This window comes from Cyprinus carpio, chromosome A5 (genome assembly GCF_018340385.1).
Source record: "Cyprinus carpio isolate SPL01 chromosome A5, ASM1834038v1, whole genome shotgun sequence".
Lineage (NCBI taxonomy): Eukaryota > Metazoa > Chordata > Actinopteri > Cypriniformes > Cyprinidae > Cyprinus > Cyprinus carpio.
This window is the reverse complement of record NC_056576.1, coordinates 22173279-22185738: the sequence shown is the minus strand read 5'-3', so window position 1 is coordinate 22185738 and position 12460 is coordinate 22173279. Positions and strand designations below refer to the sequence as shown.

The 12460-nt window shown below is 35.9% G+C and overlaps 1 protein-coding gene across 8 annotated transcripts; it reads left to right on the top strand.

Annotated features, from left to right (window-relative positions):
• Positions 1 to 63: 63 nt before the first annotated feature.
• On the top strand, positions 64 to 11938 carry LOC109089021 (sodium/potassium-transporting ATPase subunit beta-2-like). Of its 8 annotated transcripts, none has more exons than XM_042756516.1 (9): positions 64 to 113; positions 366 to 460; positions 6802 to 6930; positions 7066 to 7170; positions 7288 to 7493; positions 7939 to 7998; positions 9077 to 9103; positions 9439 to 9534; positions 10228 to 11938. In XM_042756516.1, the coding sequence occupies exons 2-9, from the start codon at positions 370 to 372 to the stop codon at positions 10393 to 10395; spliced, it is 882 nt and encodes a 293-aa protein (XP_042612450.1). In that variant the 5' UTR covers positions 64 to 113; positions 366 to 369; the 3' UTR covers positions 10396 to 11938. The 8 variants fall into 8 exon arrangements, 6 of the variants coding, with proteins under 6 accessions (XP_042612450.1, XP_042612447.1, XP_042612448.1 ...); XR_006160067.1 differs by adding an exon at positions 10012 to 10138 and having other exon boundaries at positions 74 to 460; positions 10228 to 10334; XM_042756513.1 differs by having other exon boundaries at positions 74 to 183.
• The last annotated feature ends 522 nt before the right edge of the window (positions 11939 to 12460 follow it).

The window sequence follows — 12460 nt, the reverse complement described above, 5'->3', positions numbered from 1 at the left end:
GACAAGTGCGCAACATAGCGCTGTTATTGGCCAAGAAGTGATTTGAGTTTTGCTAAAGGAAGGCAAAACTTCGCTCGCTCGCTCTCTCTGCGGAATGCGCACTGCACTTGTGGGTGAGCAGAACGGCAGGCGTTAAAGAGGGAGCGAGGTCTGGTCTAACTTAGTCCTGGCTTGAGTCCTCAGGTTTCGGCAGAGTGCCTTGAGAATCATTTTTGTTACTAATAATTAAAAAAGCTTTCTTTAGACTCCTTAAAAATCGTTTTAACCCCTTTTCCATACCATTCAAGGGTTGAATAGTTATTTATTGCTCTCAAAGAGAGTGTTAGCCCCGAGGCGTTGACTCTGTGAGTGCACATTTATTTCAGGAAAATGGCAAAGGATGATAAGGAGAACGCATGGAAGGAGTTCTTCTGGAACCCGAGGACGCGCGAGTTCTGCGGTAGGACCGCGAGCAGTTGGGGTAAGTCTTGCACAGCATTAAAACACGCATGCACAAATGCTTATTAGTGTCATAAAATTGTGCCGTTATAATAAGTAGTGAGCTGCAGTCGTTAGCACAGCGAGTCCCACTGTATTAGTGCAGAGAAGTTCACGGAAGAGACGAATCGCTGTCCTAGGTGCTGAAACTCCAGTTAAGGCTTTTGCCACCGGGCTGTAATGCGTCACATGCGTTTCCTTTTCTTCGCCGCGTGTATACGCAGCTGTAAAACGTAATACCTTTGCCTTAGAATGTGTTTATCTTGAGCAAATTGCGAATTTTGAGGTCTACTGATAGATCCAGGTAATCAGGTATTCACTGATTATTGTGTTTTGATGGACTTGAATGCGTGGCATCAGCCAATGAACAGCGTGGAGAAATGTGATGCGTCGAGTTATTGTTAAACTACACAATGCGCTTCAAGCAGCATGTCTGAATAGAGGCTTGCACACTTCAGTATTCCCTGCACCACTTTCTGTAAAGAACAGCAATCATTTTTTTTAAGAGTGCAAAACATATCGCTCTGTTTTGCAGCAATCATTTTAACTGCAAAAGAATGTAGAGGTGCTGCAGTAAAACAAAAAAAAAAAAACAAAAAAAAAAAATTTGTAAATTTATACTTTATGGTAAGAAGTAGAATTTAATTTTTCTATGAAATGTTAAAATGTTTTAAGAAGTACAATGAATTAATTATTGTATTGATGTTATTTTAAATATTATTTTAACAAGGCAATTCATGTGTTGTAAAATATAGCAGTAAAAATACTAGTTTTTGTTAAAACAATGAATCGCTATTTAATTATTGGGGAAGAGGCATTAAAATTTCCTTGCTCAAAATAATTAAGTGTCTATGTGTTACCCTGAGCTACCCTGACAGCTGCTAGAGAGGCCAATTTTGATCCGCTATAAGCCCCAGTGTGCCATCTGTATCGTTTTCTGTCCAATTTATAACAGCAAACTTATTTTAATATTTCAGATAGGTTGATATATTAACATATCATTGAATAACATCTAGGAACTGTAAAAAAAAAAAAAAAAATACTTCAGCTGCCTTTCTTTTTATACAGTGCAGTGAACATTTTTACATTCTGCCATTTGGTTTAACCTGTTTAAACTTTCTGAACATATTCAAACCCCAAAGAAATCTGCCTTTATAATTGTGAAAGATCTTTCTACAACAACAGAAGTGAACAACAAAACACTTTTTGCCCAGTGGATAGTGTTACAAATTGTCTTTTGCAGTGACATTGAGATGATTTAATCTAGCCGAGGGCCATTTTGAGTGTGCGCGTTGTGAATTAGTGTAAGATGTAATCCTTTACTAATAGGCTCATTGGTTGCCTTGGTGAGGCTATCATGTGGAGATGTATCCTTTCCAACAGCCATAGATTAATTGTGGTAATGAATGTGTCTTTTAATCAGGGTGTGATGGCATTAAAACAGCTCTCTAACATTGCCCCTCAGGCATCTGCAATTCAGCTGTTAATTCTATGGAATAGTTGGAGTGTGTGTGTGTGTGTGTGTGTGTGTGAGAGAGAGAGAGAGAGAGAGAGAGAGAGAGGGAGAGAGAGAGAGAGAGAGAGAGAGAGAAATGCTAGATCACTGCCCTCAAGACCTCGATGTGCCAGCACATTTTGCTCTAGGAAGCTAAGTGTGTAGCACCTCTTTGAGAATCTTTGTGTGTGTGTGTGTGTGTGTGTTTGAGTGTGTGTGTGTGTGTGTGTGTGTGTGTGTGAGTGTGTGTGTGTGTGTGTGTGTGTGTGTGTGTGTGTGTGTGTGTGTGTGTGTGTGTGTGTGTGTGTGTGTGTGATGCTCTGAGGACTAGATGCCTAGTTAAGCCATCGTGCTCTCTAAGACTCGTTAATTAGTCTATTTTTGTCTGTGCCCAAACCAGAGTGAACCTGGGTATGCTTAGATTCTTTAACAAAGTACATCCTCATTACTGGAGCTTAATAGTCACCAATGGAGTACCGTGGAAGCTGCAGCTACATTCATACAGCTGTGTCTCTTACTGAAACATATCCAGGGTTGCTTTCAGGACCCCTGGGCACAGAGGGGCCAATAATATCAGATAAAAACACTTGCAGATAATCTTAATACTCTGTTCAAAGAAATATAAGGCTTGAAATGAACCACCTAGAAAAGTTCTGGAGATATTCTAGTTCAGAAGATTTCCAGACTTTTTTTAATCAGCTAAAACCTGTTAACATAAATTGTTCACTGTTTTTCACTGATGTTTCGACATAAAATATTTATAAAATAAAATATTTAATCTTAGGGATGTAAAGTTTCCCTCAACTCATAATACGATAGTGTTGATAATGATTGCACGATACAGTTTTCGATAATCTCAAGATGAGATTTAAGACAGATATAAATTAAAAAGTTGTCCTTTTGATATTTCTCAAAATGCTGCTCTTTTCTTTGTGTAATTAAAATATGTAAAATAAAACTAAATTGATTTTTTTTATAAATCCCAATCAAAAAAGTAAATTATAAAAATAAAATAAATCTATTGATTGATTGATTGCATTTTTATGATTTTTTCATCAGTTCTCAAACCCTGCTTGGGAAATTTGGTTCTAGCTGGGCGATATACAGGATTTTAAGATCCTCTTGTTGAATTTAGTCACAGAATTCTTGTTCAATTGTATATTGTGTCATTTAGTATGCAGTTGCACACCTCATAAATAAATACGTGGACATGAAATATTGACTTGAACTGAAATTATTAATTAACTTTAATTTTTATCCTTAATCTTCCACTTTGAAATTAATTTACAAAGTACTAAACATTTGTCAAGGTAAACACTGCAACAATATTACAGTAATATTAATTTGACATTTTCTGAAAGCATGGGTTTCAGTTAAGCCATGGATGCGTATTAAGAAATATTTAATAATTATTTTATTCCAGAATTGTAAATAGTTATTTGTAGTTGTTACCCTGAGAACATTTTTCTTTCTTTTTTAATTAGTTTATTTGCAATGTGAAACACATTTTAGTTTAACATTTTATCAGCCTGTAGTTACTGTCATTATTTATGTGCACCCGGTACAAAACAGCAAACTGATATTCAGAGAAAACAGTGGACAGACTGCTCCCTTTGTCTACATCACAGGTGTGAGTTCCTCTGAAGTGTTTGATAGTATGGTGGCCTGGTATAGGTTTAATGGATTTAGGACATGATGAATCTGAAAGGATGTGTCTGTGGATCTCATGTCTGTATTAATGAATGTGAACATGCAAATAGCAGATCACAGTGGCACATTCTGCTCCTCTCTTTCAGGTTGCATTCAAATTAGAGGGTTGAAAGAGGGAGGGTGACTTTCATCATGATGAGAGACAGATAAAGAAACAGAAGAGCACAGACAGAGTATCAGTCTCACCATGTGCAGTATCTGCCACACACACACACACACACACACACACACACACAGAGCTGAGGAGAGCTAGCACAGCTGATTATGATGTACCACGTTTTAACCCCAAGTTCAGCAAGTAATGTTTGATAATGCAGGTACTTGTTATTCTGAGAAAGATGGTGGTTATTTTGAGGCTGTCCTGCTGTGAGATTAAGTAGTGCTTAATGATTTGAACATTTGGGCTTTGCTGCAAAAGTTAAGCGACTCTCTCTTATGCATGCATTGCATCCTTTTTCACTCTCTCCAAGCAGATTAGCACACACTCCTGTGTAATTCTAGTCTGTAGAGTAACCTCACATTGCACTGCTGTTATTGATCAGTGAAAGCCTGTCTCTGCGGGGAGCTCCAGGATGCAGCAGAGCAGGGGGTAGAGATCCACTATCCCTCCTCCCTTCAGTCCGGGGCAACCTGATCGACTGTCCCCAGGGGCCTCGCTGAATGAAGCTCAGGTGTCCTGTATCTTAATGAGCTCTCCTCAGGCATACACACTATGCACCACAGTTTACAGTACACACACACACACACACACATACAAACATACACCTTCAGCACTCAGTTTTCTCTATGAAACAATAGAGCCTGTTCTGTTCAAATAGCAACCCTAAATTATTTATTGTGATGGTGAAGATGTTTTGAAGTACATTCTTATTTCAGATGCAACAGGATAAGTTACTGAATCTTTGCTTTTTATCTCAGAGCATTCATGTATTTAACATTCAGTTTTGTAAGTGCAGCAATGTCTTGCATCCTATATGATTTAAAACTATATTTTTCTAATGTATACTATACATTCTGTATGTACACTACATTTTAAAAGTTTGGAGTTAGTAAACATTTTTTAAAAGAAATGAATACTTTTCGATGCATTAAACTGATTAAAGGTGAAAATGCAAAGATATTTATGTTACAAAAATTTTCTATTTCAAATAAATGCTGTTCTTTTGAACTTTATGTTCATCAATGGTAATAGTATGGTAATCATGCTTTCCACAAAAATCTTCAGCAGGACAACTGTTTTCAACATTGTTAACAATTAGAGATGTTTCTTCAAATCAGCATATTCATTTACAGTTTTATTTATATCTGTGATGTAAATTATTCCAGTCTTCAGTGTCACATGATCCTTCAGAAATCATTAGAAGTTAAAATAGAAAACAACCATTTTAATTGTAATAATATTTTACAATGCTACTATAAATATTACAATATTCTGATCAAATTAATGCACTCTTGGTGAGCATAAAAGTCTTTCAGAAACATTTTGAATGGTAGTATATTTAATCTTTCTTATTATACTAATTGTATAAATTATTTTCTAATGCATATTTGATATGTATATTGTTTAAGTGTATTGTGAAAAGCTAAAAGGTATTTAAAATGGTAAAAACCAGTTACAGCAGCTACAATATACATTTTTCTTTATACAGTCTACAGTATATCATTTTTTTAAATCTTGACTCTGAAAAAACACCATGTCAACTGCCCATATAGAGTTTCTAGGTTTGTTGTCTGAGAAAATCTCAGACAAAAATATAATAAATATTGTGCTGGAAATGACCTATAAATACAATAACATTAACATCAGCAAAGATTTCTCAGACTGGATCTTCTATAACCATACTGTACCACATCATATTACTGTACTGACATTATATAAATAAAAGCCTGGCATCATTCTGTCATTCTTCCAAGTATGCTAAACATCAACCCTTTATGTATAGAGATCTCTTTAGTGCAGTTGTGTAGACATAATAATCTAGAGTGTAATGATTAATTTAGTTGAGTAGTTGGGGGTGTCTGCATAAATGTCTGTGTAGAGACTGGTGTTTCTAAACCATATATTCCCTGAAAATTCCCTTTTGACTTAATCTGCCCTCTTCTTTTCCTTCTGTCATCCTCCCTCCCCTTTTTTACCCCTCTTAACCCACATCTGCCCTCTAATAATTCAATTTTGCCAAAGACCAGACATTTACCAGACAGGATTACCAAGCTTCTTGTAAGGGACATTGGTGTGTAAAAGTATGAATGTGTGTATGTATAACTCTATGAATGAGGAGAGAAGCTCTGGTGAGAATTTAAGAGGATTAGGTCTACTAGTTTTGTATCTTTTCACAGTAACATCAGCAGAAGATGTGCAAGTAAAAGAGAGAGATAGAGAGTGCAAAAGATATAGTCATAAATGGTTATTATAGTTATATGGTCACAGTATTCTGCATGTCCTATTGCAAACACTCCTAACAAATGTGTTTTTATTAAAGTGCATAAAGTGTAGGAGGAGCTACAATGAAGGAAATCTTGTTTTGTTTTATAACACCTGAACAGTATGTTACAGGCTCAAGTGCCACTTCAGAGTCATTGGGTCTAGATACACAAATGTAAATCTCTAAATTCATTTATATCAAGAATAAAACCATACTGTAGTTTTGTGAACTAGACTTAAACTTTGGGACATATATATACCGTAAGGGGTTACGCTAAACACAAATTACAAATTTCGAGGGACCTGGCCACTTGGTGGCACTATCATAGTAAATAACTGAGCTGTTGTACCATTAGTCCAGTCGACATTTTGTCCTATCTGTCATCAAAAATGCTTAATGTCATGAAAAAATATGGGTTTATGGGGCTTAAATGCCATTAATTGCTGCATGTAACTGTATTTATTAATTTCAGTTAATATGCATTGTAAATTGATTTCAACAAGAATTACATTCAAATAAATATATTTCGGTGTTAAGTTTTAACAGTGTACCAGTGACATATTACAGTATGGAAAGTTTCCAAAAGTTGAGAACAGTATGTTTTTGTATTTAGTTTGGATTTCAATGTGTGTGTGTGTGTGTGTGTGTGTGTGTGTGTGTCTGTGTCTGTGTCTGTGTCTGTGTGTGTCCTTGTAGGTCTGATCCTGTTGTTTTATCTGGCATTCTACATTTTCCTGGCTGCATTATTTGCTCTCACCATGTACGTAATGCTGCAGACACTCGATGACCACAGACCAACATACCAAGATAGACTTTCAACTCCAGGTAAAACACACAGACTTGATCCTGTACATATGGAAACACTAAGCTAATTATAACAACTACACCCCTACTGTTTCCCCTTACAGATACCTTTTGACATTTATTAATCTTCCCATTCTCTTATTTGTTGTTTTGCAGGGATGATGATCAGACCTAAAGGAGAGCAGCTGGAGATCGTTTACACAGTGGAGTACACAGAGACCTGGGAAAGATATGTCTCAGCCCTCAATAACTTCCTGTCGCGTAAATACCATGCAAACAACCATATTACACAGTAGTAGTCATTTTGCTATTAAAATTCTGTATGCCATTTAGCAAGACGTTCACAGAAGGCCATGTCCTGTTCTTTCTTGTGTGCAGCCTACAATGACTCAGTCCAAGCCCAGAAGAATTATGAGTGTAAACCTGATCAGTACTTCATCCAGGAGGACAGCGGCAGTTTGAAAAACTTCCCCAAGCGTTCCTGCCAGTTCAAACGCTCCATACTGGAGGACTGCTCTGGGATCACAGATCGTTACTATGGTTACGATAAGGGCAAGCCCTGCATCATCATTAAGCTCAACCGTGTAAGATGTGAAACAGAATTCTTTATATGTGTGGAGAAATCGTTTGTGTCCAATAATATCCAAAAATAAACAATGGTCAAATTACAGTTTAGCAGTTATTGCTCAAAAATAAATACACTGCCATTGACCAGTCAGGATCAAGTATTCCTGAGAAACCCTGACAGAATTCTATGATGCATTTTATATTGCAAATAGTAAAACAAATATATGCCTTATTTGATTTTAGGTCATTGAATCCCCAGTCTTTGACCTGAAACCGCAGAATCAGAGACAGTGGCCTGAATGTTTATAATTAATAATTCATCAGAGTTGCTTTAGCTATTTAATGAGACCCAATTTGACCTGTCTCTTCCCTTTTGTTTCCATCTTTGGGTCGCTTTCTTTTTATCCCTCTCTCGTTTCAATCTCAAATCCTTCTTTCTCTGTGTTTATTCTTTTTTTGCAGGTGATTGGTCTGTTGCCTGCTAGGGACAGGCAGCCTCCTTACGTCACATGTGGTGCTAAAGTAAGTGTCTCCGTCCTCCACTCTCTCACTCTCCTTATCCTTCAGTCTTTTAGAAAGGGGTTGATTTCAGATTAAAGTTACATGAGCCGTTCAACAAGGTCACCAGATTAAATTATCCGGTAATCAGAACTGTGAAACCTGCCATGACAGACTATCTGCTGCTGATTCACATGCAAAAATAAACAGAGAAATTAGGACAATTAAAGTAACAATTATGTATTTCCCATCCTTTTTAATGTCTGAATGTATTCAGGAATTATCTTTCAGTCATGCAAGGTTCAGTCTCTGTTTTCATATTCCATGAGACTGAGAGGTGGGCATGTCTGAGCTATTAGCTTTCTTTTGGCAGGTATTAATTGGGCGTGTGTGAATCAGGTGTTGAAACTGTTATAGCTTATTAGTTCAAAATAGTTATTTTTATCTTTCATTTCTATTTCTGTTTTTAAGTCATTTTAGTATTTCATATTTTAATACTTTTATGTTAGCTGTCAAGGCAACATTTCTGATTTTTATTCTAGTTTTTCATCTAATATTGAGTTTATTTCAGATTTATTTAAATTAACAAAGAAAATATTTAGATAGTTTCAGTTAACAACAACACTGTTGCTTGTTTGTATTCTCATACTGTAGGTTAGTTATCTATATTGTATTAGAGTGGAAGCTTTTCTTGCTCTTTCCCAGAGATTTCTCAATAGTGTGTTCCCTCCGAATCAAGTATGTTTGGGCTTGTGTGGGTTCTGAATGGATATCAAGCACCATTCAGGCTCATGCAAATACATTCCTCAATCCAATTCTCTCTTCGATTGCAATGTACACACCAATTGAGTTAAACATCACACCTTTTTATCCTGTCAATATATTTTGCTCTCTCTTATCATGAACCCATCATTCCTCCTCCTCCTTCGTTCTGTACTGTTGTCATATAATTGTTGTTTTCAGTGTTGTTTCAGGGTTTGTTCAGTCTGTATTGTTTTACACCATTGCTCATCATCTCTGTTTATGTTCCATGTGGTTGATTTGTATTGTTTTTGTTTTTTTGTGTGTCTCATCTGTTCTCCTCCTCCATTCTTCTTGTCAGAAATACAAAGTTGGCAATGATGAGTGGGTAAGAATAATAGACGGAATGAAGAATAATCATTTTAACAGAGGCAGAGAATTCATAATGTGCATTTACAGCTTTGATATTCTGCAGTGAGAGTAAAATTGGAATCCTATGTATCAAACTGTCCTATTATTTTAAATATTTATTTACTTTTAAAATCTACATGTTTTAGCAGCGAAAGGTAAAATGATTATTCATAGTCAGATCATATGCTAGATAATTCCAGCATAAGATCAATTCAAGGGGCGATTGGTTTTTCTGTTTATTTTCTTTTAATACAGTAATAGTAGTTTTGGTATTAGAACAGATGAACTCATAAAGTCTTCCTCCCTCTGCAGGTGGACGACTCAGATAAACTTGGTGAACTGGAGTACTTTCCCCCTAATGGCACCTTCAACCTTATGTACTACCCATACTATGGCAAGAAAGCCCAGGTACAACACACACACTTAGAGAATATACTGTACATATGTAATTACACATACAATTTAAGTCAGAGTGAAATGAAAATTGGCCATTTTGACCATCTGTTTTGTAAATGCATGTTATTGATCTTTATTGTGATTATTTATCTATGCATTTTATATATATATATATATATATATATATATATATATATATATATATATATATATATATATATATATATAGTTTTTAACCATTTTTAATTATTAATCAAAATGTCATAAATGGATCTTCTGCTGAAATGGCACACTTCTCTCTGGTGATGTATCTCCAATCATTAAGTCTGCTTAAACCCATCCCTTTCTTACAGTCGACTGCATTTAGATCAAATGATGGATAGAACCCGTCCCCATCCTACTCTTTTCCAATAATCTGTTTCACTCTGATGTATGTCACAATATGGAAGAAAAGACCCTCTCATTTTATGTTTTATGCTGACTTTATAGGTGCAATCAGTATTCTATGTGCTGATATGATACTCTGCTGATACTGACACCTATTGGTGTGGATGTGGCATCACAGAAAAAGGAGAGAAAAAGTTGTGGAAATGTAGTAAACAAAGTCTCCAATAATGTAAAACAGCTTTTATTAGGCCACCTTTAATTAAACAAGCTTGTTCTTACAAAATCTTCCTACAGTATCTCACTCTTCTTCTGCTGCAGGTGAACTACTCTCAGCCTTTAGTGGCCATTAAGTTCCTCAACATCACCATGAATGAGGACGTCAACGTGGAGTGCAGAATCAACGCTAACAACATTCCAGACGGCAGTGAACGAGACAAGTTTGCAGGACGCATTTCCTTCAAACTGAGGATCAACTCCAGAAATTAAATAGGCAAAAGTGTGTTTTTTTTTTTTTTTTTACACACAGACACAGACACACACAGGTCATCCTCATCTAAAAGACTGCATGATTATGCGCAGAAGGCACAACTAGAGACATAAGCCAGACACAGCAATCCTCAGCACAGACAGAGCATAGATTTTTTTTTTTTTTTTCATTTGAGACTGTAGTGAGGTTGTGGAGTTAGTAAGGTTGTTTTTGTGTATTTATGTGTGTACATCAGTGTGTGTGTGTGTGTGTGTGTGTGTGTGTGTGTGTGTGTTAGCATGTATGAGTTGAGATACAGTATTTATTTTCTGAAATTTTAATTGCATGCTCAGCTATCAGAGCTATTAATTAAAAATAATATTCTATTAAAACAATATTAGGAAAGGAATATAATAAAAAAGGAGAAAAATTCAGTATCTAATAAATATGCTGTTTTCTTCCCTCGGTATCATTAATTAATTTAAGCAGGTATCTATGAATTGATGTAGCATGATCTCATGTGTGTTTGGAACATCTCTTGACTGCTAGGATTTTTATTTTATTTTTATTATTATTATAATTATTATTTTTATTTATTTATTCATTTATTTTATTTTTTTTTACATGTGTGTATCAGTTCTGAAGAGTGGTATTGGAACGTCTTCTCTGTTTGATTTGTGGCTTTATAAGTGAAGAGGATATTTTATACCAGCATGTACATAATGCTGTGCACGATGACGTCAGCTCTGCATTTCTCTTCAACACACACAAGAAAACTGATACATTCACATTACTGCATTCCTGTTGTTTTCGGAACAGTCTGTACTTTCATATGATGAAGTGTGTCACGTTTCATTTATCATGAGGCATGTCTATTTAAGTTGTTTATATGTAAAATTGGTCTTTGCAGTATTTTACTTTTTGTTTTTTTTTTTGGCATGTGTAATCCAATTTGTCTCATATGGTGAGGGGATATGATGTTTTGTATTGATTTGCACCAACTCAGAGGATGACAGCGGGCCTGGGTTCAGTTTAAAATCTGAAAATAGATAGAAGAAGTGTGTTTGATGTGTGTGTGTGTGTGTGTGTGTGTGTGTGTGTGTGTGTGTGAATATGTGTGGATTCCTACATGTGTGTTTTATTTGATTTGATTTGTTTTATGTAATCTTTTTGCACAATTATCTATATATTTGGGTTTTGTTGGAAGTGTTTTGTGGCGAGTTCATACAGTATATAAGAGCATACATGCAGTCATATAACTGACAAGTGTACACTTCCTCTAATGCCCTAATCCTTTAATCTAACTAGATCAGGGGTCTCCAACCCTGCTCCTGGAGAGTTACCCTCCTGCAGACTTCAGTTCCAACACACCTGTCTGTAATTATCAATAAGCTGGTTCAGGTATGTTTGATAGGTATGTAGCTCTCTAGGAGCAGGGTTGGAGACGCCTGCACTAGATAATCCTAAATGCTTTACACCATTTCCTCCAGTATCCATCTATAAATAAAGTGACAGCTCATTTACTGAAAAATATTCAGTTGAGTGAAAATTTGATCACTTTCACATGTGCGTCTGTGTTGACCTCTTGTGTCTGTACATTGGATATTTTATGTTTGTGCATGGTGAGGTTATCTGACCTGACAGAGAAAGCTTCAAATCAGCAGAATTAAATATTCATTCACCTCAGGCCCCAGATCACATATCATTAACTTGACCCTGGACACTAGTTCACTCTGGAGTGCACAAGAAGGCAAAGAGAAAAAATACATATCTATGATAAGTGCAGTTTTTGTTGCATGCAGGCTTTGAGATTTTGTAAACAGCGCCCCCAGTGTCCCAGTTGTGCTGTGCCTCTCCCATGCCACCAACTGTTTTTACTGGTGAACTATTAGCAAGTTTCAATATACATCAGTCTTCTGAAAAGTAATATATTTATATTTTGGGTCCATCTGCTGCATAAAGAAAAGTTACATACTATAGGCTATTTGTATTTTCCTTTAGACTGGCTGATCATGAAGAGGATTGTTTATTAGTATATTTAAATTAATATATAGGCTAGATGAAAATGGCTATATGTATTTTAAA